At 41.4% G+C, this 27,518-nt stretch overlaps 1 protein-coding gene across 11 annotated transcripts in view; it reads left to right on the top strand.

Moving 5' to 3' along the window:
* The window catches only part of BPTF (bromodomain PHD finger transcription factor), a 115,721-nt gene extending 91,557 nt beyond the window's left edge, over nt 1–24,164 (top strand). For 6 of the 11 annotated variants that reach the window (XM_072991017.2, XM_078384580.1, XM_072991013.2 and 3 more), the window contains exons 28-32: nt 4,103–4,276; nt 4,990–5,182; nt 6,067–6,151; nt 21,631–21,817; nt 23,260–24,164. In XM_072991017.2, coding sequence (XP_072847118.2) covers nt 4,103–4,276; nt 4,990–5,182; nt 6,067–6,151; nt 21,631–21,817; nt 23,260–23,296 — 676 coding nt within the window. In that variant the 3' untranslated portion in view covers nt 23,297–24,164. Of the gene's footprint in view, nt 1–4,102; nt 4,277–4,989; nt 5,183–6,066; nt 6,152–21,630; nt 21,818–22,620 lie in introns of all 11 variants that reach the window. The other 5 variants (XM_078384582.1, XM_072991015.2, XM_078384579.1 and 2 more) reach the window with 4 other exon arrangements.
* Nucleotides 24,165–27,518: the final 3,354 nt, after the last annotated feature.

Below are 27,518 nucleotides of genomic sequence, written 5' to 3'. Positions count from 1 at the left end.
CCTGCTAATAAAGTAGAAAATATACTTTATTATACATTTTAATGGTGGAAACATTAGGGTGTGAGGGGCAGGATATTCTAATAGAATGGTAATTGCTATGCACTTGTAATTTATTGAGATTTAAGAACCACGCGTAGTTAAAAGTATAGCCACAAAGTTACTTCAAAATCCTGGGTTGCCCGACACCCCCACACCACCAAATGTTTAAACAGAAATTTGATTTAAAAAAAAAACTTGGGAACTTCTTGCCCAATACGGCGTGGGGGTAAATTTTTCGTGTTTTGAGTCGGTGGACACTGAAAGCGTTAACGGGGCTTTTCAATGAAACTTTGTTTTTTTTAAGAGAAGCTTTGGGGTTGCAAGAATGAGTGTGGCCTTTGATTGGTCTTGTGCTCTGATCTCCAATTCATTGATAAGTTGTAGCTGTTGTGGGCAGTCCCTGTTTGTGGGATACAAGAATCTTGAAAAAGTTGTCTGTTACTTCCTTAGCTAACCTTCTAGAGAAAAGCTTTGGGGTTTTTTGTCTTTTAAAAAATTCATATACAGTCTTTTGAATTAGAGAACCAATTTCTATGACATTGGTTTGTATTTAGCAGAGGTTGAAACCTGCTTTATAGCGAGAGAGATATGTGAGTTTTTTTGTGGACTGGAGCAGGTAAAGGAACAAAATGATGACAGGTATGTTGTAAGAGGAGTTTTTGAAAAAATAGTCATGTTAGTCTGTGCAAAAATATCAAGACAGATTGTTTTAAAAAACAAAGGCAAAAACATTGTAGCCCCTTAAAAAACTGTCATATTTTAATGTGAGATTTCATGGATCAAGTCCACTTCCACCAACGTAAGTGTGGATTGTATGATTGTTATGTGTGTGTGGTATACGTTATATATTTATCCCACGTGGTCATGGGTTTATCTGTAAATATGACAGTTATATAGCTTCAGTTCTTTGCCTAAGGAAGTTGATCCACAAAAGTATAGCAGTTAAGTCTTTACAGCACTACAACATTTGGGGGTTTTTTTATTTTTTATTTTGTCTGATATACTAATGGAAGAAGCAAGTGAGCATTTTATTGAGGTGTAAGAAGTTGATCTTCACAGATTACCTTTAGGCTGCCATCCTGTGCTCTGTTTCCTGTGAGTAACCCCATCCCCACCCTGTGATCTCAATAGGATTATGTCTGAAGATTGTGTTGTCAGTTAGACGTGCCGATATAGCATAATTTCTCTGTGTTGGAACGTATTATAAATTGTGGACAATATAAGGAAACTGTTCAGTTGAAGTAATGCATAGGTTAAATTCAGAGAACAGACCCACTGAATTCTGTTGGGGAAGTTAACTTATTAACCTAAGGTCTGTTGATTGCATTGGATTCATTATAGCAAAAAGAAAAAAGGTGGTCCTTGTATAAATACTCAGGCAGGTGATTCCTTTACTGGACCACTGCTGCATTATTAGACCCAGCCAAAAAGGAACCATGTGTTTTGATCTAGGGTGGCTGCTGAGTGAGTAGCAACCCTTTATCCAGCAGGAGTGGGAGTGGCATTCTAATTCTAGCTGGCGGAGGTAAAATCTGAAACCAGTGGTTTCCTCAGCTATTTCTGCAGGTCTCATTTTGGAACTAGTCATAGATTTTGGAACTTTTATGCCACTCCCAGCTCTGTAATGCCCATCCTGATAAAGACTGGTGTGGAGTGGAAAGCTGGTTTATGTGTGTGATTTTTTTCATGGTCTAATAAGTGTACAGTATTACCTGTCCTTGTTTTCAGATTTTAAGTTTATTTAAAATCCCATTTAAAATTTGGATGAAAAAAATAGTTTCTTTAACATGGTCAAGTAGAATTCACTCAAGTCTGATTGTATGAGTGTGTTATTTAATTTACGGAAACGCTCTTAAGAGCAGATTTTGCACTTGAATCAATAGGCTTAGTGTTTTTAAAAATAGGTTTTAATAAACATAATAATCCCTTGCAGTCTTAAAAAGATTAGAAGGATAAGTGTAGCTCTAAATGTATTGTGAGAGAATTTGTTGGAAGGTTATATAATTCACATTTTGAAGGACATTAAGATATAGTAAAGCCATTAATTGCCTTGTGTTGACCTCATGCTTTTAGTTTTATTTGATGAGGGGAGCTAATGATTCATGTGTTGTGTATGTAATTTTTTTTGTAAATGTGCACTCTCCCATTTAAAATGCTAAGTGAAGATAGCCTAGGAGATGAGGACGTGAGTCATTCAAGTCTATGAGAAACACTATAGCAATGGTAGCTGTAGTATTCTAAGAAGTTAATAGAAGTGAGATCAACAAACGAGCCTTGAGCCTATACCTTGGATTCAGAGCAACTTCAGCAGGACTCCACTCATGAAGTGGGTCTTTCTTCTTTGTGGTGACTCACACGAACAGGATTTCTGCACCTGCACAGAAAGCCTACTGCTGCAGTTGCGCATGAAGGAAGATACCCCCCCCCAAATGGGGTGGGGTTCTGGACCTACACTGGAGGAGTCATTGGCCAAGATCCAGTAGTTAGTTGCAACTAAAGTAGGCCCATTCAGTCACTGAAACTTAGGGAAGAGTTGACTCGCCGAATCCCTACTGATTATTTGGGCTTCCTCTGCTTGCAAAGGATTGTAAATTTCAGCCATTAAGACCAGTTTGCTTGGCCTTCTTCCAGCAAAGCTGTTTGGTTAGACTTTGCGATTGTTGTGACTGCAGTTGAATCCAAGCGGAAAAACATTATAATTTAGGACACCAGTTTCTTGAAAGAGGAAATCTTTGGTGGTGCTGCAAAGAGTGGTGGTTTTTAAAAATTGTGTGTGTGTGTGTGTGTGTGTGTGTGTACTCGGCATCTAAATGCTGCAGCTTTTTGTATTAGAGCTGACTGCTCACACAGTACCCAAGGGGAGACGGAGGAACAAAAAAACGCTCTAAAGAGGGTTCAGCTGGTTTTAAATCAGAAGAGTTTTGGGATCGCACGATCCTCCCCCCCCCTTTCTTCCCTAATTTGGGACAAATAGTGAATCTAAACCAACAACCCAGTTTTATAGTTGTGTTTTACAAGACAAGCACAGACCAGAGTATGAATTCAGCAATATGGCTGATCCCAAAAGGAATTAATTGAACTGGACAAGAGGAAGGGGTGGGTAGGGGCTTGGGCCTGAGGCTCATTCACGTGGTGCCCCATTGCACTGTGCCTTGTCAGGCCTGAGCCAGGGATGTACATAGAACATTATTGCCCTTCTCCTGCATAGTTCTAGTTAGGTCATGTTTGAATTTAGATACTTTTCTTTATCCTCTCTGTGGTTCATGCACATGGGCCTGTGCCTGCACAGTGGTGTCCTCTGAGGCAGAGCACTCATGTGTGTGAGTTTGCAGATGACCACCCGAAGAACTATAGTTACAGGAAGAACCTGTCCTTAGTAAATGGTAGATTTTCAGACTTAACATTATGAGGTTTTTTGATAGAAATGCCTGTTCTTTTAACCTCATTACCATGCCATATCAAAACAGCCATGTAGTCTTGTCTGATAACAGGTACTCTTGATAAAATGGTCTACATTTTTCACGTTGGGAAGTCAAATTCCATTGATTTCAGGCAATTCTTTAGACATTAAAATGTGCATCCACTTGTCCCATTTTCCTTCATGTCATGTTATACCAATATGTATTTTACACATGGCTGGTATGCATGCTCCTTTTAATGTACAGTATCTGTAACTTCTAGTGCTGTCTGCGCTTCACTTTGTTTTACAATGAAGACCTGCGTTTTCAGAACATCAGAACTGTTGCTGTACTCAAGTAGCTACTCCGTTTTGAAAACATAGATCTTTTTCTTTGGCCTTGTCTTTGTACATTCCCAGTTGAGACGTTTACATATTTCTAAGAGTTCAGTGCATATCAACTGACCTTAAAAAAAAAAACAACCAGAATAACAAACTGTTGAAATAGGTCTTTGAAAATTATGTACAATAGCTTCAGATGCTAGCTTTGGAAGGATAGGTTGGTGTAGTTAAGGAAATTTTTTTTAATTCAGACATTTAGGTTAGCAAGTGCCATGGCATTTGAAATGACAATTACATTGTCATTTTCATTGTAAATACTTTTAGGTTCTATATTGGCTGTGATCTTTGTACTAACTGGTATCATGGAGAATGTGTTGGCATCACAGAAAAGGAGGCTAAGAAAATGGATGTGTACATCTGTAATGAGTGTAAACGGGCACAAGAGGGCAGCAGTGAGGAATTGTACTGTATCTGCAGAACACCTTATGATGAGTCACAGTGAGTTCTGACAAGAACCTCTTATTTAATATTCAGGTAGAAAACTGCTCTGAGTTGGTGATGTGTTTCTTAAACAAAATAAATATTGTTCCACAAATGTTGTATCATGTGGTATCACTTTTAAAACATCTCTCTAATGTCTCTGAATTGTGTACAGTATTTGCAATGCAGGAAAAGTGCAGTTTATGATATTACCAGAAAAGCATGATGTTATTCAGGGCAAGATCATTCTTCTGATTTTTTGCATCAGGTTTTCAAGAAAATGCGGTAATGTGTAGGAGTTAATAATTTATTGCAATTAATGTTGTATTTAGTTTAGACTTCAGACATGATTATAGTAATGGAATCTGTGTGGTATTAAGTTTCATATGACCCCTTTTATCCTGTACCTGTAGGACGATGACATCAATTCTTCTACAGATATGTTAATAGTATATTGAAAAACAGTTGATCAGAAGAAAAGAAAAACCTTATATAACAACTGTATGTGTTTTAGGGCTTCATTTATGTTCCTTTTCAGCTTTAAAAATGCTAAATTGCAGCTGTTTCCGTTGTTTTTTGGTTCGTCATTGTTGATAATGAGACACTGGGATTGCACTTCTAAATGTATGTGCATTTTTCAGTAATAGAGGTCCTGATTCTGTTTAGGATTTTTTAAAACTGGGGAAGATTCTCATGCGCTAGGAACTAAGGCTGTTAACAATTTCCCACAGATTTTACATTGGCTGTGATCGATGCCAGAACTGGTATCATGGGCGCTGCGTTGGGATCTTGCAGAGCGAGGCAGATCTCATCGACGAGTATGTCTGTCCGCAGTGTCAGTCCACAGAAGATGCCATGACAGTACTCAGCCCCTTGACAGATAAAGATTACGAGGGGCTGAAGAGAGTGCTACGTTCACTGCAGGTAAGAGTAAGACTTTGGCTGGAGAAGGTCATTCAGTTCAGGCCTGTCTTCCTTTCATCCCCCAAATGGTTTGGAACTCAGCTCCCAGAAGCCTCGGGTAGTAAAGCCTAACGGACAGGGATACTGGGAGTTGAAGTCCTCCCCGGAGAGTGAGCCATTGAGGACCACTGTGTTAATTCACTTCCCCAACAAACTTATACAGTGGTGCCTCACGTTACGATGTTAATTCGTTCCAGCGAAATCGCTGTAGAACGAAAACATCGTAAAGCAATTTTAAAAAGCCCATAGAAACGCATGAAAACCCGATTAGTGCATTCCTGTGGGCTTGAAACTCACCGTTCAGCGAAGATCCTCCATAGCGTGGCCATTTTCGCTGCCCATGCAGCGAGAAATCCGTCCCAGAAAACAGCGGGTGGCCATTTTTTTTTAACCCGGCGGCCATTTTGAAACCGTCGATCAGCTGTGCGATAATCGTCGTTTTGCGATAATTGGTTAGCGAAGCAGGGAACCGATCATCGCAAAGTGAAAAAAACCCATAGGAAACATCGTTTTGCGATCGCAAAAACTTCGTCATGTGATTTTGTCGTAAAACAAAGCACTCGTCTTGCGAGGCACCACTGTATAGGGTTGTAAAAGATATCTTTTTGTGATGGACTTGGATTTATTTAGGGCTCCTGAGCAGAATCCTATCAGAGGAAGCTGCCCTGGAGTCAGAGCCAACTTTTTCCAGTTCAGTCAATGTAGCTACAATTCTTGTAAATTCTGCAGATGACTTTTCCTCGCCCCACCCCATCCCAGTACCATACAATTAACACACATTAGATTTAGGATAGAGTAGAGTTCATCTTGACTATCTTTTGTAATCCATGACCTTTTCTTAACAGGCTCACAAAATGGCATGGCCCTTTCTAGAACCAGTAGATCCCAATGATGCTCCAGATTATTACGCTGTCATCAAAGAACCTATGGGTGAGTGTGTTGTGTGTCTCCCTTATTACAGTGGTGAATTGATTAGTTAATAATAGTTAAATAGTTGGTGAATGTGTGCTATCTTTCATCCATAGGTCTGTTGTCAAGAATATGCTCATTCTACAGATTGGGAATGCCAGAGACAATGACCAGAATCCTTTTGATCATTTATGGATGTGCAAGTTAAATTATATAACTCACCAAGGTGAATTGCTGCTGATTAACAAGGCACTGGTGGCAATACTAGGCATACACTTGTATTGCAACCAGTACTTCATTAGTGGCAGTTACCTGCAGTGAATTATAGAGTTTAACTTACATACATATAAATCAGCAACACGAGTATGTTCTATTCAAAAAATAGAATAGAAGCAGGGAACTAACCAAGCTTCATTAGGAAAGACATTCCATATCTTTGGTGCTGGCATTGAAAAAGCCTAGTCACATGTCCAGCCAACTGTTTAATGGTAAAGGGACAGAGGCTGAAATCCCATTCATAGTTTAAGTGAAAACATAACTTTCTATCCATTCCCACTTGTAAATAAAATGCTGCCGCTACAAATCGTAGGAGCATGTGCACATGCTTTTGTTGTTTTGTTTTTTGTTTTGTTTTGTGTGTGTGTGCCCCCAGAACCACAGCAGGGTGCTCTGTTTGCCGAAGAATAATACTTTGCCTTACGCTAAGCAACAGGACTTCAGCCACCATGAGAACGTGTTGAACAACAACCCTGACGATTGCTTTATGTTTGGGCGAGAAGTGGTTAACTAATGAAAAACGAGTCGAGTTCTGGTGTTTTACCCTGCTTGGTGTCTCTTTGTGAATGGCAGTGAGCACAAGAGGGTATCCTGTACCAGTGGTTCCCAACCTTGAGTAACCCAGGTGTTCTTGGACTGCAGTTCTCAAAATCCCAAGCAGCACCACTGGTGGTGAAAACCTCTGGGAATTGCAGTCCAAGAACTCCTCTGTTGCCCAAGGTTGCGAACCTTGTCATTGGCGCTGTCAGCTTTCAGGCTGCCCTGTTTTTTGCATTCTGGTTACAGAAGCACATTTGCCGTATTCATAAAGTGGGGGTGTTTTGTTTTGTTTTGTTTTAAATTGAATTTCCTGGAAGAAAAGCAGTATCAGACAAAAAGCTGTAAAAACATATTGTCTGAATGTTTTCTAAAAGGTGTCCCCTCTTCTTTTGAAATAATAGGGAGGGCAGAATTAGAAAATAATGTCACTGGAAACCAAGGTGAAAAGCATCCATACTACGTAAAAAGGGGTTTAGTTGTGGGAAAGAACTGTGTAGGGTGCTTTCTTGTTATTTTATTTTCTTTCATTCTCCTCACCTCCCGTACTCCTTGTTTATCCTCATTTCCTGCTGGAAGGGTAGTTTGGAACCAAAAAATCTAAATAACACATAAAGTGTGTGTTTACTTGAATCTCTTATTATCGTGCCAGATAAAGTACCCATTCCATTTACTTCACTGGATTTTCAGCCACGTTTCATAAGACTTATGTGCGAGCAACTGCAGATCAGGCTGCAGTCCTGAGATACAGTTCCTCACAAATCAGCACTTAGTGCCACTAAAGATTTCCTTGGGTTAGAAGGCTTTGCATGGACTGACACTTCCCCATTTGTTGTATTCTTTGCCATCTACTGCCATTTGAGGAAGCTTGCCCAGAAATATGGAACCATTAATTCTAATGTGTTAAAATGTCATTGATAATCACACAGTCCAGAACTATATGATTCTAAATGTGATAATCAGGGGTGAGGTGGGAAGAAAAGAAAAATGGGACAATTTCAAAAAAATGAAAGGCTTTTTTATTTTTAAATGAAAAGCCAGCCAGAGGAGACAGGAGGAAAAGCCAGTCTTCCTGCTGGGTAAAGCAAGAGCTGCTCAGGTTGAATTTCTGCCTTTTCAAAGTGAGGAGAGAGGAGACTTTGGAAACTGTTACTGTAAATTGTGCCTGACCCTTCAAGAGCAAATAAAATGAAATCCCCAAATTGGCACAGAACAAGAGCAGACTGACTGCTATATCTGTGCCAAAATTATTGCTGACCTGAAATCCACTTTAAAAGTTTTTTGTTTGTTTGTTTGGGCTTCCTCAGTTTTAAGAATTGCCATATAGAATGTTGAATTGCTCTTCCTCACAATATAATTCGCTGTACTCTCATGCAGCAATAATCTATAAATGTAGACCTCTCTTGGAATTGCTTGTTCTTGCTTGCTGCTTCTTCATCGCCCTTTCTCTTCTGGTCATGTTTATTATAATTAACTGTAGCTCTCTTTGTCCATGTTCTTGGACTACCTAAAGCTTTCTCACTGCCTGTTTTCAGTCTATTGATCATTGTTCATTTTTTTCTCACATGATCTTAGTTGTGCGAGATGAGCTCTTTTGGTTTCATTCTTACCTTTCAGTTTACTACTTTTGATTTTCTGTTCTTTTTCTTGAGAGATCCAAGTTAGCTGTCACTTTTATGCCAGCCATCTGCAATTCTGCATTTCTGCTACAGATCTTTCACCACCTCCTTTCTTGTCTTTTTCAGACTTCTTCCTGATTCTTCTTGACTGATCTCTTTTATTAAATGAAATGTTACTAAACTAAGATATTTCTTTGTCCTCCATCGCCTGCTGTGAGTGGGTGAGTGGGTAGGACACAGTCTGATACCACCTGCCCTTCTCACATGTGGACCCACTGCGCTAGGAAATCCTAGCACTGTTTTTTATTTTGGCACCTGTTGGTTTTTTTCACTTAACTCTCAACTTTTAAACTTCTTTTTTCCATCCTTTGTTACAGAGGCTAGAGAACCATTTAATTCTTCTATGCCTCTGATATTACAATGTTGTTCTGATCATTAACCTCCTTTTTTTCTCCCTGCCAACAATGTTACCTCCCTATTCTGCTTGCTTGTTCTTCTGTTGCCTTTCACTGTATTATATAAGTGTGGGGGTTTTCCCCTTTAATAGTCTTCCTTTTGGTTGTGCAATTGTCTCTTCTTCTCCTTCCCCTCTTTGCTCTGGATTCGCTCCCTTCTGATGAAACTGGAAGTTTGAATTGTAATTTGGATGAGAAAGGAGGAAGCTGGGAAAGGAAAAAGAGAACCGATCTGAGGCTCCTGAACAAACAGTGGTAAAATACCAGAAGGGGGGAAACACTTCACATTTGCAGTCATACCATGGCAGGGGTATTAGAGAACTTCCTTCTCTACACTACATAGGGTGACAGGAAGAGGTGGAAGAGCTTTCAGAATTGTCTCCAGATAAAGGAATCACTGGGGTTACAAGTCAGACTCTAATCCTCTGCAGCTGAAATAGTGGAGGTTGCATAGACAAAAGGAGGAGGAGGAGGAGGCGTATGCCTCCCTTTACAGAAGGGAGGCTAGTTGGGTGTCAGAGTGAGCTTTTCTTAGGTATTGTGCTTCTTCTGGGGAACAATTTTCCTAAAGAAATTTCCCTAGGGGCCTTCTTCAGTATGCTTCCAATACCTAAAGATCTAATGGTCAGAATCCTGTTGGTCACTTATCTAATGAGGCATGCATCGTCTTACTATTGGGCATGTACTTGTTACATAACAGGCGTCTTGTTAGGTCCTTCGGCACCGTGAGGTGGGCAGTTTAACTTACACCTGCACCAGTCACCAAGAAGATTGTGGCCATTGGCTTCAAGGGCCTTGATTGATAAATATAGGCTGTGATTTGTTTGGTGCCCAATTTATCTAAAACCCTTTTGGGAGCATTTAGTTGAAAAACGATATGTAGATGTTCTAAATAAATGATGTTAGATTTTGTGTGAAATAAAATGTGGAGCTCATGGTCTTCCATTTTGGAGCTTGCAGTGACTCTCTGTCCACATAGTTCATGTCTGCTTAGATTCAGTTAAGCTCTCATAGCTGAAATTTACACACAGCAGGACCCTCCATATTGACGGGGGATCAGTTCCAAGTCCCCACAGTTCAGATGCTGAAAACACAGGGAATGCTATTTTGAAAGCAACCTCTCTGTATAGCATGGTCTCTGACTCCCTGTAGTGGCCAGTTGTAGTAACTTCATTGTTATATATATACAGTGGTGCCTCAACTTACAAACGTCCCAACTTATGACCAATTCGCGTTACAACCAGCTCAGGCCACAAAATTTTCCTTCGATTTGTGGCCGGAGCTTTGAGTTGCAGTCAGAAAAAAGGTGAGGAAAAAGGCCGGGAATTTAAATTGCTAACTGTTGGTTGGTGAAGAGGCTGCTTCTTTGTATCTCGTTCGCCCCAACAGTTAGAGTGTGTGCGTTCGGAGGAGGCTTCGGACTGCCTGGTGCTCCTTTCTGCTTTTGAGTGAGTACATACGGGGTTTTGCAGGGTGGGTTTGGGCTGGGGAGGTTATGTTTCTGTGTTGCGATTTGTTGTTGTTATTTGGTGTGTTGCTTTTGTTGGCCGCAGCGTGTTCCGATGGGGCTTGCTGGTTGGTTTTGTTTGTTTTTGGTCAATTTTTTCCACCGGTCAGAACAGATTAATAGGGTTTCAGTGCATTCCTATGGGAAATGGTACTTCGACCTACAACTAATTTGAGTTACGACCATCTTCTGGAATGGATTAAGTTTGTAAGTTGAGGCACCACTGTATATGGATAGATACAGGTTTTTCTTTTCCCTTTTTAAAATATTTTCAGGCCATAGGGGTCCTTTTGTTGTTTAGTAGTTAAGTTGTATCCGACCCTTTGTGACCCCATGGACCAGAGCAGGCCAGGCCTGACTGTCTTCCACTGTCTCCCAGAGTTTGGTCTTATTCATGTTGGTAGCTTCAATGACACTGTCCAACCATCTCATCCTCTGTCGTCCCCTTCTCCTCTTGCCTTCACACTTTCCCAACATCAGGGTCTTTTCCAGGGAATCTCCTCTTCTCATGAGATGGCTAAAGTATTGGAGCCTCAGCTTCAGGATCTCTCCTTCCAATGAGCATTCAGGGTTGATTTCCTTAAGAATTGATAGGTTTGTTCTCCTTGCAGTCCAGGGAACTCTCAAGAGTCTCCTCCAGCACCACAATTCAGAAGCATCAATTTTTCGGGGGTCAGCCTTCTTTATGGTCCAGCTCTCACTTCCATACATCGCTACTGGAAAAACCATAGCTTTGACTATTCAGACTTTTGTTGGCAAGGTGATGCCTCTGCTTTTTAAGATGATGTCGAGGTTTGTCATCCCTTTCCTCCCAAGAAGCAGGTTTCTTTTAATTTCATGGAGCTGTCACCATCTTCAGTGATCATGGAGCCCAAGAAAGTCAAATCTGTCACTGCCTCCATATCTTCCCCTTCTATTTGCCAGGAGGTGATGGGACCAGTGGCCATGATCTTAGTTTTTTCGATGTTGAGCTTCAGACCATTTTTGGCTCTCTCCTCTTTCACCCTCATTACAAGGTTCTTTAATTCCTGGTCACTTTCTGCCATCAGAGTGGTATCATCTGCATATCGGAGGTTGTTGATATTTCTTCCGCCAATCTTAATTCCGGCTTGGGATTCCTCCAGTCCAGCCTTCTGCATGATGTATTCTGCAATTAGCCAGGGACGTGGTGGCGCTGCGGGCTAAACTGCAGAAGCCTTTGTGTGCTGCAGGGTCAGAAGACCAGCAGCCGTAAGATTGAATCCACACGACGGAGTGAGCTTCCGTCGCTTTGTTCCAGCTCCTCGCCAACCTAGCAGTTCGAAAGCATGCAAATGCGAATAAATAGGTACCACCTTGGTGGGAAGGTAAACAGCTTTCCATGTATAGCCACACTGGCCACGTGACAATGGAAACCGTCTTCGGACAAACGCTGGCTCTACGGCTTGGAAACGGGGATGAGCACCACCCCCTAGAGTTGGACACGACTGACTATCAAGGGGAACCTTTACTTTTACTTTTTTAATCTGCCATTAAGTTAAATAAGCAGGGGAACAATATACAGCCTTGTTGTACTCCTTTTTCAATTTTGAACCAATCAGTTGTTCCATATCCAGTTCTAACTGTTGCTTCCTGTTCCCCTTATAGATTTCTCAGGAGATAGATAAGGTGGTCAGGCACTCCCATTTCTTTAAGGACTCACCATAGTTTGCTGTGGTCCACACAGTCAAAGGCTTTTGCATAGTCAATGAAGCAGAAGTAGATACCCATATTTTTCGCACCATAAGACGCACCTTTCCATAAGACGCACCAATTTTTAAAGAGAAGAAAACAGGAAAATATAATCTGTTTTCTTCGCTCCATAAGACGCACAGACTTTCCACCCCCCTGTTTTGTGGGGGAAAAGTGCGTCTTATGGTGCAAAAAATACGGTATTTTTCTGGAACTCTCTGGCTTTCTCCATAATCCAGCGCATGTTGGCAATTTGGTCTCTAGTTCCTCTGCCCCTTCGAAATCCAGCTTATACTTCTGGGAGTTCTTGGTCCACATACTGCTAAAGCCTACCTTGTAGGATTTTGAGCATAACTGTGCTAGCGTGTGAAATGAGTGCAATTGTATGGTAGTTGGAGCATTCTTTGGCATTTCCCTTCTTTGAGATTGGGATGTAGACTAATCTTTTCCCTTTTCCAATCCTCTGGCCACTGCTGAGTTTTCCAAACTTGCTGGCATATTAAGTGTAGCACTTTAACAGCGTCATCTTTTAAGATTTTAAATAAATCAACTGGAATGGCATCATTTCCACTGGGCTTGCTGTTAGCCATGCTTTCTAAGGCCCACTTGACTTCCCTCTCCAGGATATCTGGCTCAAGGTCAGCAACCATAGTAATTGTAGTTTACATAGAAATATGTTTGTCAGGTGCAAATGGATGTCAGAAACTCTCCACTTTTCTTTCTAATGAATTACTAGTATTTTGATCAGATGAGATATTACTTCCCCTTTTCTTCTTCTAGTAATGTAGCACTCGGTCCCATTACCAACTGGATTTGAACCAGGTCCTGCAAGTTTTAATTCATTTGTGTTTGTTTGTTTGTTTTTTAAAGCCTTCTACGCGATGTACAAGAACCCTCAGATCTTTTTCCCCTTGGGTGGGTGTTACTTAAACTCCTCCACCAGAGGCCATTTATTTTAACTCAGTTAAAACTTGCAGTTTTATGAATTGACCTGCCCAATGTGCACTCCTCTGTTGCGTTAAATTGCTCCCCATTTTTATGTCGCTGTGCTACCTCTCCATTTGCATGGGTGTTAGGAACAACTTAGGAGCAGAGGAGAGGCATTTTATTTATTCCATTTTATTTATTATCTTCCGTTGCCTTTTCTTCTTCCTTTCCTTTCCTTATTTATCCCCACTTTTCCTCCCCATCTAGCCTTTCTTGGAACAAAGTTTAAAATGGGCAGAGAGAAAGCAAGAGAAAACAGTGGCGCTGCTTTGGAAACCAGGCAGCTGACATCAGCCCCTAAATATCTCTTCTTCTTTGTGGTTTCTGTGAATGCACACAATTGAGTTGTTCTGCGCCTGCACAGGACCTCTCAGAAGTTTCTAGAGCTTAAAAACATGTGATTAGTGGGACGTTCCCCCATGGAACGCATGCTCCACCCACCAAAAGTCTCCTCAGTTCCTTTTAGCTGCCGCTTAGGTTAGACCTATTTCGGAGAGAGCGAGAGTGATTGAGCGTTTACTGTGATCGGTAGTTGCTTCTTCTGTTATTTCAATCACTTTTTTGTTGGATGTTTCCCCTCTAAATAGATTTGTTCTACCTTCAGTTCGATTCAGTTTTTTCTCTTTCCCCCATTTTTGCTGATTCCCCCCTTCCCCCATCTTCCCTCCAATTTTCCCTTGTCTTTTATGCCCCCCCCCCCCCCGGGCCTTTCAAGTGGTGCGTACTTTGCAATAACAAGATCTTGCTCACTGACAGCCACAACTTTTGCCTTTTCTGTCTCGGGGAGCAGCACCAAACACACTCTTGTCCCGAGTGTAAAAAGGCTCACAAAGCCTGCAGTTAAGCTGCAACTTCAGAGGCTTCAATCTTACCTTTGGGAGAAATCTCTCAATCCACCTTCGGACGCCATGGACACTGCACTGTCCCCAGGTCGTCAACCTGATCACCAGGAGCCTCCTAGGCCGGTCTCTAGTCCAATGCGGAAAAGAACAAAGTCGACATCAACATTGAGGACCTCAGCTCCATTAATTGAATCATCTAAAAAGAAAAAAGATAAGACTACTTCAAAAAAGTCTAAGAAATCATTGAAATCTACTCAGATTCAACCACCCCAATCGACAGTTCCATCCCCTATTTTGGAGGAAAGGTCTAGAGATGCCTCAGGATCTATGTCAGACAGAGATGAACCACCTCTGCCTTCGGCCCAGGCTCCAACTTCCACTGGTAGCTTGTCACCAAGTATTGGCCTCTCTCCGACTGACATTCACTCCAGCCAGGCCTCGGCCCATTCGAGCCCTGCATCATCGGGGTGGGCAATTTCGATTCAGATCTCTGGCTCAGGACCTGCACAGGACCTCTCAGAAGTTTCTAGAGCTTAAAAAAAATCCAATTAATCACTCCCCTCGAAAACATCACGACACTTGTCACCAGTGCAGTATGACCCTACACACAGAAATTACTATTACTACCCAGAATCTTCTTGGTATTAACCACGAAAAGATCTCAGAGATTGATACTACCAACAATATGATCCGTATTTCCCTGAAGATTTACTGGAACAAATTTACTGCACTGAACCCAAGAGAGTCCGATATGCTTTGCCGTATCCACCTCAGTACAGTGGTGCCTCGCTTAATGAGCGCCCCGCTGAGCGATTAAATCGCTTAACGAGGTGCTGTGGGCCATCGCTGGAGCATTCGCTCAGCGATGGCCCCTATGGCGTTTTTTCGCTTTGCGATATTCGCTAAATGATTCGCTTAGCGAATATCGCATAACGAAGCGGGGGAGAACAGCTGATCGGCGGTTCCAAAATGGCCGCCGGAAGGTCCGCGCTGCGTTTTCGCGCCCTGCCCTCGCTTACTGAGGGAGCTAAAATGGCAGCGCTATGGAGGAAGATCGCTTAACGGTGAGTTTTAAAGCCATAGGAACGCATTGAACAAAGTTCAATTCGTTTCTATGGCTTTTTAATTTCCGTTTAGCGATGTTTCGCTATAGCAAAGGTTAATCCGGAACGGATTAACCTCGCTATGCGAGGCACCACTGTATTCACCTTCTGGGTCTCCATCACCACCTCGATACCGACACCGTTCCTACTCATCACACTTGACATCGACTCACCAGATCCCGCTTGCTACCAAGTAGGCCCTCAAGCGCATTACTTCATCATTGGAACAACAGTCAAAGCATTACAAGCATTCTTGTAAACATCCTCCCCCTCAAAACACATCTCTACACGTTACGAGCACCTATAAGGGTCCTCCTCCTCTTGATACAGAAAGATACTCTACAACCCAAGTACCCCCTGCTTCACAACAGCCTTCTTCAACAGAGTTCTCCACATCAAAATCTCGACATCAGTCTCCATGCTCTGAATCGTCCGTATTGACCCTTGATTCGGCCTCTGATATTTCTCCAGAATCGCCCTCCAATTTGCCCACTCCAACATCTGATGTAGCGGAAAATCATCCACCCTCACCTTCGGAAGAGTTTACTTCTTACTCCCAGCTAATGATGAGGATGGCTAAGTCACTTCAATTAGAAATCGAGAAACCACCACCTCCTAAACAAGACTTAATTTTTGATGATATTAATCAAGAGAAGACAACTCCGCTTAGCCTTACCTTCATACCTGCCATGCTAGATTTGATTAAAGAATCATGGGACAAACCCCCTTCATTGTTACAAATTTCAAGATGTGGGGGAAACCATTATAAAACCCATGGAACAGACACTGCCTTTTTATCCAAACATCTGACACAGAATTCAGTTATTGTGGAATCCAGTCAATCGAGAGCTCGCAACAAATCATCAGTTGCACCTACCATCCAGGAGGGAAGAAAGTTAGATATTCTGGGCAGACATCTTCACTCCCTTACTTCATTTCTTATTCGAGTCACCAACTATCAAGCTGCTATGTGAGCTTACCATAGGCAACTATGGAATAAGATCCTCCCTGTTCAAGCAGCTCCTGAGTCCTCTAAGACTGAAGCCCTAAATATTCATGCTGAGGCTTCTATACTGGCCAAACAGCAAAGAATTGCTTCCCATCACACTGCTGATGCCGCGTCTAAGGCGATGGCTACATCTATTGCCCTTAGACGCCATGCCTAGCTTAGATCAGCTGGCATATCTGATGACACCAGATCGAGAATTTAAGACCTCCCCATTTGATGCCGCTGGCCTTTTCAATGAAAAAACAAAGTAATGGACAACCGTCATAAAATTTGGAAAAGAGCTCAATCATATTCCACCCAGCAAACATTTCGATACCAGTGACCCCAGTACCACAGACAGTCCTTTGTCCAACAGCCATTTCAGCCATTCCTCCAACCATACCATACATACAAGTGTGATTGGGTTCATGATCTTGCTCGGGCGGCCCCTGTGTTTGGGCGGGAAAAATAGTTGGAGGCATCTCAGAAGTTTGAACATTCTTCTTTTTATTATTCAACAAACTCAACTCGACAGATTCAAAAGGATACAGCAAACGTAACTCTGGCAATATTCTATAACTTTTAACTTTGACATCTGGAGTTATCAGATCACTTCTTACAGAGGGGGCAGACCAAACCGCTCTCTGTCCGTTATCGGCCTCAACGAAGTACTCCTCACGCCACAGGCTGTCCCACAGCAGGGATGCCTCGCCCAGTCCCCCTCGCGTGGTTGGTGGGGAAAAGAGGGACTGGGACGGATCACCCTCTGCCCCCACGCTGATTGTGTGGATACACAACCACGGTCCATTCTAGAGGCTCAAGATCTTCCCCCTTCGCGCGGTAATCCTTCGGGTCAGACAGTAACCCACCTCCAAGCTGGAGATTTGGAAAGTTCTTCAACAGTCCATGCCATTCTCCAAATCCGCTGCTCAGCTCAGTCTGCACAGCACGATCCTTCCTCTCAGGTATTTCCCCACCGGTCACAATTCTGAATTCCCGTGCATTCACTCCCTCACTTATAACCTCCTCCCACACAATTAGATCACACGCCTCTCCTTTATCCTCTGCTAGACACACCTCCAGGGACCCCTTCCATGCCGTGTCACTCTGCTCTATTTCCACTAACACTCCCTCCACACAACCTTGACTCTCCTCCAGCTTCTGCTCTATAGAGGACGGCACACTGGCCTTCTCACCTTCACAACAAGCCACAAATGCAGGATAGACCTTATTTTGGCCCGTCACCATCTACCGCACCATCCTTTTGACCCCAGCAACAGCGACCATGTCGACAACCCTTTCGACACCAACAGAAGAAGGGTAGGTAATATTAATAAACCCCTTCCATCTTCCACCACTATTTCCACTCCATTTCAAACCTTTCCTCAGTGCATTGCGTCGAATCACCAAGGACCAATGGGTCCTTTCGATTATCGAAAAGGGCTATTTCATCGAATTTCAGCGTACTCCACCTTTCACTGTCATTAAAACTACTCCCCACTCATTGGCACTTCCAGAAGAAATTTCCCTTCTTCTCCAAAAACAAGCCATAATCTTCATCCCTTCCTCTGCCCTGCATGATGGTTTCTACTTTAAATACCTCACTGTACCGAAAAAGGATGGATGACTCCATCCCATCCTTGACCTTAGAAACCTCAATAAATTCATTTGGCCTAGGCATTTCAGAATGCTGACAATTGACACGATAATTCCTCTCCTTTCCCAGGGAGACTGGTTTGTTATCATCGATCTCCAAGACGCGTATTTTCACATCTCTATCCATCCGAGTCACCACAAATTTCTTCAATTCCGATTCGACAGCATCTCATACCAGTTCTGTTCTCTTCTGTTCGGACTCTCCACGGCACCAAGAACCTTCACCAAGTGTATGGCACCAGTTGCTGCCTACCTCCTCCTTCAGGGAATCACTATATTCCCTTATATGACTGGCTGATAGTATCTGCTTCCTACTATTATGCCATCAGAGCTACCTAAATTACTCTCGACACTCTTCAAGATCCTGGTCTCAAGGTGAACCATGCCAAATTCTATCTCAAACCATCACAGACAGCCACCTATATAGAGGCATACGTAGGTTCCCTACAAACCAAAACTTTCTCCCTTATGAGAGAATAATGAAACTCAAACGTACTATACAACTGTTCCGACCTCATGCTTCAGTATCAGCTCATCAAGCCCAACACCTCCTCGGGCTCATGGCATCCACTACCGCCATTATCCAGCATGCCAGGCTAAAGATGAGGTCTCTTCAGTCATGGTACCTTTCCCTATTCGACCCCATGACACATAATCTATCCATATGCCTCAGGGTCACAAGTGAACTAGCCCAACAACTTACATGGTGGACACTTCTCCCACATTTTCTTGTTGGAAGAACCTTCTCCCCTCTCCAGCTCATGATACAGGTTACCATGGATGCCAGCCCGTTGGGACGGGATCCATGGACTCTAGACAAAACAATAGCAGTCATTACACATCAACCACCTAGAGCTCTTTGCTGTTATCAAAGCTTTCCATGCCTTCCTACCCATCATTGCAGGATGTGCAGTCCAACTTGCTATGGATAATCCGACAGCTCTTTATTATGTCAGCAAGGCAGTACACAGAAGATAGAGGTCGCTCAACATTGACCTCAAGTTGGTTAACCCCCGGTTCTTTACTGTACCTAGCTGTCGAGCTCTGGGAATGGTACTACCTTCACCACATCTTCCCAGTAGCAGTCCATGTTGCTATGGACAACAAGCTGCTTGCAGACCATTTCAGTCACCTTACAACAAGGACACATGAGTGGTCTCTAGACAATGAAGTCTTCCCCTTCTTTGCCATCGATGGGGGACGCCTTCCATCTATGTTTTTACTACCAAGAACAATACCAAATGCCAACTACAGTACATTGTTCCTGCGCCGGTATTGACAGAAGCTCTTTTGAAGACGCCTTCATGGGTCATTATAGCTTGTCCTTAACGCAGTAACCCGGCCTCTCTCTGAACTGATGGCTAGTACTAACCTCAAACTGCTTTCCTTGAAAACATCATTCTTAGTAGCCATAACATCAGCTACACGTGCTAGCGAACTGACAGCTTTTAGACCACCTTTTCTGCAGTTCCATCCAGACAAGGTCACTCTATACCCAGATGTTTCATTCCTGTCTAAGGTTGTATCTGATTTTCACCTTAATCAACCTATAATACTGCCTACCCTATTTTCATCTCCCTCTACACCTTTTGAGTGCATGCTCCACATGCTTGATATTAGACATTCCAAATTGTTTAGGAAATCATCAAGGCACCTTTTTATGCTTTCATGGCCCTAATAAAGGTTCACCAGCTTCACCTCAAACGTTGGCTAGGTGTATTGTTCAAACAATTTCACTGGCATATGAACTGGCAGGCAAAACACCACCTGAACCCTTGAAGGCTCACTTGACTAGAGCACTGTCTACCTCCACTGCCTTCCAATGAGGAATAGAAATCCCTCACATATGCCATGCAGCTACATGGTCCAATCCATCAACGTTTGTCACACATTTACTGTTTAGATGTCCGGGCAAAGAAAGATGCTGCTTTCAGCAGAGCAGTATTGACTTCCTTTCTACCGTGATGTCCCACCATCCGGTAAGGAAGCTTGCCAATCACCCAATTGTATGCATTCACAGAGGCCATGAAGAAGAAAGAGAGATTACAGTGGTGCCTCGCATAGCGAGGTTAATCCGTTCCGGATTAACCTTCGCTATAGCGAAACATCGCTGAACGGGGCAGGGAAAGCCATTGGAACGCATTGAACATTGTTTAATGCGTTCCAAAAGGCTCCTCTACTCACCGCTCAGCGAGGTTTCCTATGGCCGGCAGCCATTTTCGCACCCTCATTAAGCGAGGGGAGGGCGCGAAAATGCTGCGCGCGGCCATTTTGAGGCTTCAGGTGGCCATTTTGTCCACCAAACAGCTGATCATCGGAGCTTCGTTTTGCGAAGATCGGTAAGCGAAACGCTTACCGATCTTCGCAAAGCGAAATTCTCCCTATCTGAAGCTCGTTGAGCGATCGCATTAGCGATCCAAAAAAACGGATTGCTATGCGATTTCATCGTTATACGGTGCGCTCGTTAAGCGAGGCACCACTGTACTTACCTGTAACCATGGTTCTTCTAGTGGTCCTCTGTGAATTCACACATCCCGCCCTGCCTCCCCTCTGTCCATCACTTTGTCCTCTTATATAGCTCTTTGACAGTGGCGGATTTTCTTTTGGGAACTGAGGGGACTTTGGGGTAACCTCTCTTTCTCTCTCTGTGTGTGTGTGTGTGTGTGAGAGAGAGAGAGAGAGAGAGAGAGACTGTCCAATCTTGAGGGAGGCAAATGGGAAAGCCTGAAGTGCAGTGTTGGTGGAGTGAAGAGATGTCTTTGGGCAAAAAACATGGATTTGAGGAACAGATTCTCATGGATCCCCATGATTTTTATGTAGGATCATTCCCAGACCACTCTCAATCATAAGTACCATTTGGGCAGTGGTTTGGCATGATTCCATGTTAAAACCATGTAGATTCATAAGGATCCATTCTTTGATCAGTGTTTTTGCACCACTGCAAAGCCAGGCACCCTTTGTTACTGTGGTGAATTCTGTGAGGATAAATGGAACATGTGATTTAACAATGTTTTATGCAGATCCCATGCTAAAATCAAGTGGATTCATGAGGATCCACGCTTGGATTCTTCTCCTCACCACAAATTCAGTGTTAACCCTCGCAATCAAGATGCAGCATCGCTTAAAATAGATTAAAAGTTTTCCCAAGAGGACACACCCACCAATCCAAATACCATGGGACTACCATGTGATTTCTAAATTGATTCTGTTTAGAGTACAGCTTATTGTGAGGCAAATATAAATGTAAACAAACCCATAGTTTACCTTTTTATTCAACACACTCTCTCTGGCAATTATAAAACTGGGTCCTTTTTCACAGTCCCCTATCCCTACACCTAACCTATAAAATAAAATTTAAAAAAAGAAAAGAAAAACAAAAGCAGGAAATTAGGGACATATAGTTCCAGGGTGTCTTCAGTTGAAACATTAGCAAGTTTATTAAAATTTCTTTCCGCTTTCAGAACACTTTCGGACTATGCATTTTATAGCAAAGGATGATGCACATTGCCTTTTTATGACTATAGTGTGGATATTCTTGGCAACTGGTAAATGGCTCTACCATCAGCCCTCTTGCTTCTCACTTCCTGGTATTACATAATATCCCAAAGCAGAGGTCAAGAACACGTTGGCTGTTCCAGGTGGAGTTCCACAGCAGGATCTGTCGGCACCAGACAGCAGCGGGCCATATTTCTCATCCTTCTCTTACTATATGTGTTAACAACTATACGCACATCTCTTTTCTCCCATACATTCAGGATATGGAGTGAAGTGACTGGGTCACTAACATCTTGTTTTTGAATAACATTTGCTTATTTTTAAGATCTATCCACCATGGAGGAAAGAATCCTGAAACGTTACTACAAAAAGGTGACAGAGTTTGTGGCCGACATGACCAAAATATTCGATAACTGTCGTTACTACAATCCAAATGACTCTCCTTTTTATCAGTGTGCAGAGGTTCTGGAGTCATACTTTGTACAGAAATTAAAAGGATTCAAAGCAAGCAGGTGCGTAGCTTTTATCCATAGTGCATGCTTTTGTTAACAATGGTATACATGTTGCCACTTCAAACTTAGAATTCTCATTTTTTTAAAATGTCTCATTCTCCTCACACAATTTTCCAGTAAGAGAAACCTTCAGTGGAGTGGTATGAGTGAACTACTAGCAGAGTTTGCTTTTATCAGATTAAAGAAGTGATCCTTAGGAAGTATTGGGCCACTTTTGTCTGAATTACAACCTAATTTAAAGAACTTACCGGTGGGGCAGAGGTACAGCATTTACAATTGCCATTAGTATTGATGTGAGAGCTAAGTACCTGCTTAAATCAGTTCCTGTCATAATCAGTGAAAACAAAATGGAACTTTTGTACATCTTGAAGACGTAACACATGTTATTTGACATAAGTGTAGTGAATTACAGCAAACTCCATCTGATGAAGTGTAGTAGTAGAGATGGGCACAAACCAGTTTGGCAGTTCATGCCAGTTTGTTTTGTTCGCCTGCTGGAGGAGGCAGGGCTGCTGAACACTTGCTCAGCTGATAAATGAGCCAGTGATTTGTGCCCATCTCTGTTTAGTAGTATAGTAGTATAAAACAGACAGTGATCCTTTGGCATTGGAAGATATGTGTTTGCATTTCTTCTGTGAGGAGTAAAGATGGAATGGTAATGTGCAAAAGAAATAGCAGTTCAGATGAAGCTTCTCAAACTGTCATTTCTTTTCCTCATATTTATTTTTATCATCAACTCTTATTTTTCGGTTGCCACTCCCATTACTGCTTCATTCATACCACCATATTCTCTTTTTTTGCAGATTGTGATAAACTTTAGTCTGACCTTTCTTACGGGAATCAGAACTGGATGTTTGCTTGCTCTTTCATTGTACCATGTCATTAACTGTTACTTCAAAATTCATATTTGTTGTTTAATTTTAAGCTGTGGTTTGATGTGGAATCAAGTCTTATGCGTGGCTATGTCAGAAAATAAATCTCCATTATTTGAATACTGTTATCAAATGTGAGGCCAATAACAGTTACAGAAGCTATGTAATACCAATTATTTTGTTTTGAATATTTTAAAAAACTTCCAAAAAGAAAAATTCATTAGTCATTGCAAGAAAAGTGTGCTATTTTTAATATAGTTTCAGTCAGTACACATGTATTTGTCATAGCAAATCCTAAAGCAATGTAAACTGAGTGCATGCTGATAGTATGTACCTCCCTCTAGGTATGCAGTGATCTTTCTGTTTCAGGGTTGACCTTTCTATTTCAGCATGTGTTTGAGCAGAACTGAGGCTGTCTGTGTAGTGAAAGGCTGTTCTGCTCTATGGAGTTTACCTCTGAATGATGAACAGGAACAACAGCATGACCAAGTCCTTGGCCTCTACTTCTAAAGCAGTTGAGATCTCTTAAACAAAGGGTGCTTACTTGTTCCCCTTTTCTGCATTCTGCAGGTCTCATAACAACAAACTGCAGTCTACAGCTTCTTAAAGTTCCACGTGTTGCCCTAATACACAGACAGGAAGAATCTGGTTCTCTGAAACTTTTTAAATTGGGAAGCCAGAGATTTTTAGTCAGGACGTCCTGACAAGTCTTGATGTAAACTGCATTTTTATCAGTCACATCAGATTATATTCTCGACTAATTTTGTCCAAAGGACAAATGAATGAAAGTCAGCAGCATCGTTTTCTTCTCAAGATGAAATTGTGCTGTTGTGGCAGAAACAGGAAAACATTTTGTTGATGGACAAGAGAGAAAACAAGCAAGAGTAAACATGATACAATAAAATGGGGTCGCGCTCTAACTCCATGGAAATGTCACATCTGTTCTTCAGTGAAGAAGCTGGTTTAAAGTCCACACAGAGAACTTTTGACTGTATTTATTTATTGTTGCAAAAGGACGCTTTTTTTATCGCTGCCCTCATTTGTCAGCTAATTATTTTTTCTTATAATCCCCAAGCCCTGGTTATATGTAACCCATTCTGTATCTTCCCATGATTCCTGTAGGTAAAAGTACAAGATGACCTCTAGATGTCTTTTCTTTCTATGAAAGGAGCTGCTATGTACACATGTGCACAAACAAACTGGGAATCAACAATGAGTTTATTGTTCATGGTAGATGAAAACAATTAAGCTTGCATAAAAGTCGGGCTGAGTGGTCAATGAACTACAGACTTTGTTGCCTTGAGTATAACAGTACAATGTCATTTACTCTGCACCGGACTGATATGAGTAAAATCTATTTGAAGGTATCTTGTTTGTAAACATTTGTCAGATTCTAATTTTTTTTCTTTTTGTATTAAAAATTCAAAATATGGATGTATATGAAACAAAATAAATGGAGATCATTGTTCTCTCCACAGATGTAGGTGTCTTTTGAATGTTCACTAACATGTTTGTAAGTTTTGGAGGTTTATTCTGAAGTGTAAGGGTCTGAGGTAGGATGAAAATGTGGCAAGGGAAAAAAAAAGGACAAACAAACCCCAAGTGTGTTTCTAGTAGTTTTTAATCAAAAATAATAAAATTCTACTGTGATGCCAGAAATATTTCATCTTGATGGCAAAGGAGTTGTGTGAGAATGATCATTTCCCATTGCTAAATGAGGTAATGAGCAGATTGATAGTGTGAGGTTAAAAATGGTCTCAAAAGTGTGTTTCATTTTTCACTTTTCTACTAGGGAAAGGTATGTAAAAAGATGAAGCCAACAAGAGAGAGAGTCCTTACAGGTTTTCTTTATTACTCTCTAGCAAGTCACGTTTGCTGATATTTTTGTATGTGCATCATAAACCAACAGCAGTTGGTTTCCGTACCTCTACACGTATCTTAACTAGATTTTGCACTAATTCACAGTTTTGCCCTTCAGTGATCCAGAATTTGTTTATGGATGAGCTTTCCTTGGGTTTAACCTCACCCTGCTATGCAAGAACATTTTCTGTTACTTTCTTAGACATTGCTGTTGACCACAAGATTCTTATAAGTACAGGCTCAGGTGTACAGATACTTCGGGGTTAATCTTCTCTATGAAAGCCTATTCTTTTGTACATAGATACTGTCATTTAACCAATGTGAAATCAAAAGGAAGTTATTGTTCATTGTGAGGAGGGCATCGATTTATTATTTTTTTTAAGAAAGTAGGAAGACAAGTATTTGTGTGTTAGTATATTAGGAGTTTTTAGAAAGAAATGCTACATATTGTATGCATTATGTTTATAAAGAAGGATTTTTTTCAACCTAAATTCTACAAATATTGTCTTTTCACAATATTTCTGTATTATTCGTACATATGGCTGACATTGAAAAACCATGTTGAGAAGAGAAATTTCCTACCTGTAGGCAATAGATTACTGTTTTTAACAAATTGTGACAAACTGAAGAATAACTCTTTTGTACATAATAGGGACAGTTCATCTTAGACTAATAAAGTAATGTTGTTCGACATCAGATTTGGTGGAGTTCCTAATGAAACATCAGTTGTCTCGAATAACATATGTAGCACTTGGCATTGCCAGACTGTGCAGAAATTCTTGGGAATTTTTCATATAAATAATTATGAAATGAGGAAAATGCTAATTTCATACACTTTTTACCAAGCCTCACCTTTTTTCCTACTGCTTTGTAATACATGAAGATAATTCTTAGCTGTATCAACTATGGTAATTTTTAGGGTTTTTTGAAGTTTTATTTATGAGCCAGTGTAATGTGTGTACATTTTAAATACCACTTCTGTATAAGGAATAAAGAAAATTATACTTTACTCAGTTTTTCTTAAATGAAACAATGTGCAGCATATTCTCCCTTCCGCGTTTTTAAAATTCAAGAAAGTTCCTTCATTTACTCTGAGATATTTAATGTGGTTATCGAGTCTCCTGAATGAACTGAGGAAAGTTTTAAATTATAGCTCCTCGGTCAAATGGATTAATTTGGTGTTCCATGTATAAAAAGGGTTCAAAAGTTCTGAACTGCTCCTTAGTTGTGTTCATTGGTGGTTGGGTGGTTGGGATGGATTAGAGCCCATTTCTGGAGACTCAGGTTAGAATGGAAATATCTTGAACAACTGCAGAATGTTTGCCTCACTGTGCACAAAGCACATTGAACAAATTTTTCAGAATGGTTATTTTGCAGTAAAAACAGTCTTATCAGTCTGCTCTTTTTAAAATATATATTAGAAGTATGCGTAAAATATGTGTATTTTATATGGACCAGCTGTTAATTTATAGTAACACCATTAACATATACTACTTTTGATTTCACATCAGCGGCAGTTCTAAATTTTCTATTATTTTAACTAATATAGTTTTCTGATTAATTGCATACATGTGTGTAAACATGCACACAGATTGAAGAGGGAAATATAAAGCGGGCATTTCCAAGAGTTCTAACATTGGCCTCTGTGGGGCAGAGGTTTTGTGGGGGTTTATTGGTTTCTCTTGTTTTGACTACTTTGCGCAGGGAAGAAGTGTTATGCTTATATGTCTAAAACTTGCAATGTGGGGATAACACTAATCTGCTTTGCACAACTGTTGTAAGGATAGTAGTGGTCGTTGTGTTGGAGGGGGATTGGGGATGTTCCTGTTCTAACCCCCAGTGGTCCCTGGGGGTTAGAACAGATGGTCCTGGGCCTGTGGCGCTACCCCTCAGGCTCGTAGTGAGGATAAAATGGGGGAGGGCTGCCCAGATATGCTCACGTGAAGTCATTGGAGGAAAAACCAGATTATATTATAACTAGTAAAACAACAATGATGGCTTATTAATACATTCACGGCCCACTTCTAGCCTCAGATTGCATTCTCTTTGCTTGCTAGAGGAATCATGGAATGTGTACCATTGTTGTTTGCTGTTTGCCCTCTTTGCCTATGAAATGTGTTCAAAAACAGCAAACTGGTCGATCAGTCATTTTGTCCGAGTTGGGTCACCTTCTGTGAAGCTCTTGGAATACAAACACACTAGACATTGACAGAGTACTCTCTCTGCTAGGGTTCCTGTATAAGCCATTTCCTTATACAGTATATCTGGAGAATCTACTTTGGGGGATTGGACAAGCTCAGAACTGCATGGGATTATATAACACAGCAATCTCTAGTAGAAAAGCAGGAAAGCCCCACAGGAAATTAGGATCCAAGCTATTGTTATTACTACTGCTACAACCACAGTTTTTTAACAGGAAATCCATGCAAGAAAGGGGTGAAACTTCATCAGATCAGAGTGGAGAAGGATGAGAATGAAAAGCTTTGATAAGTAGAAAGTGTAGATCAGATCAACACCTGGAAGGCAGTAACATAGTCTTTGAAACTGTTACTTCGGTTGTAACAGATTCCTTAATAGTTTAGGTCAGGATAAAACAAATGCCCTCTCTATTCTCTAGGAAGGAAATTAGAAAGCACACTGTTTTAGCACTAGTCTATCTTCTTCGTAATGGAAGAATCTGATTCCATACGCATTCAGATTGGAGCTAAATATAGAGTGTGATGTAGAGAAATAAATGTGAGGAAGATCTGTATGCAGGCTGTGCCCCTCCACCCCCACCCCCAGTATTCCTCCCACTAGTCTGAATGGCTGCCAGGAAGTCTCATTTTGACAGAATGCCTTTATTCAAGATATCCTGGAAATTTTTCAGCTCTGACATCTTCATTATATGTGTGTCATTTCCCCCACCCTTAACCAAACAAATGCTTTTCTTACAGAAAATGTATGAAATCCTGAGAAATTTAGCAGGG

The sequence above is a fragment of the Pogona vitticeps genome, chromosome 2, assembly GCF_051106095.1.
Source record: "Pogona vitticeps strain Pit_001003342236 chromosome 2, PviZW2.1, whole genome shotgun sequence".
NCBI lineage: Eukaryota > Metazoa > Chordata > Lepidosauria > Squamata > Agamidae > Pogona > Pogona vitticeps.
This window is presented reverse-complemented; position numbering and strand designations above follow the sequence as displayed.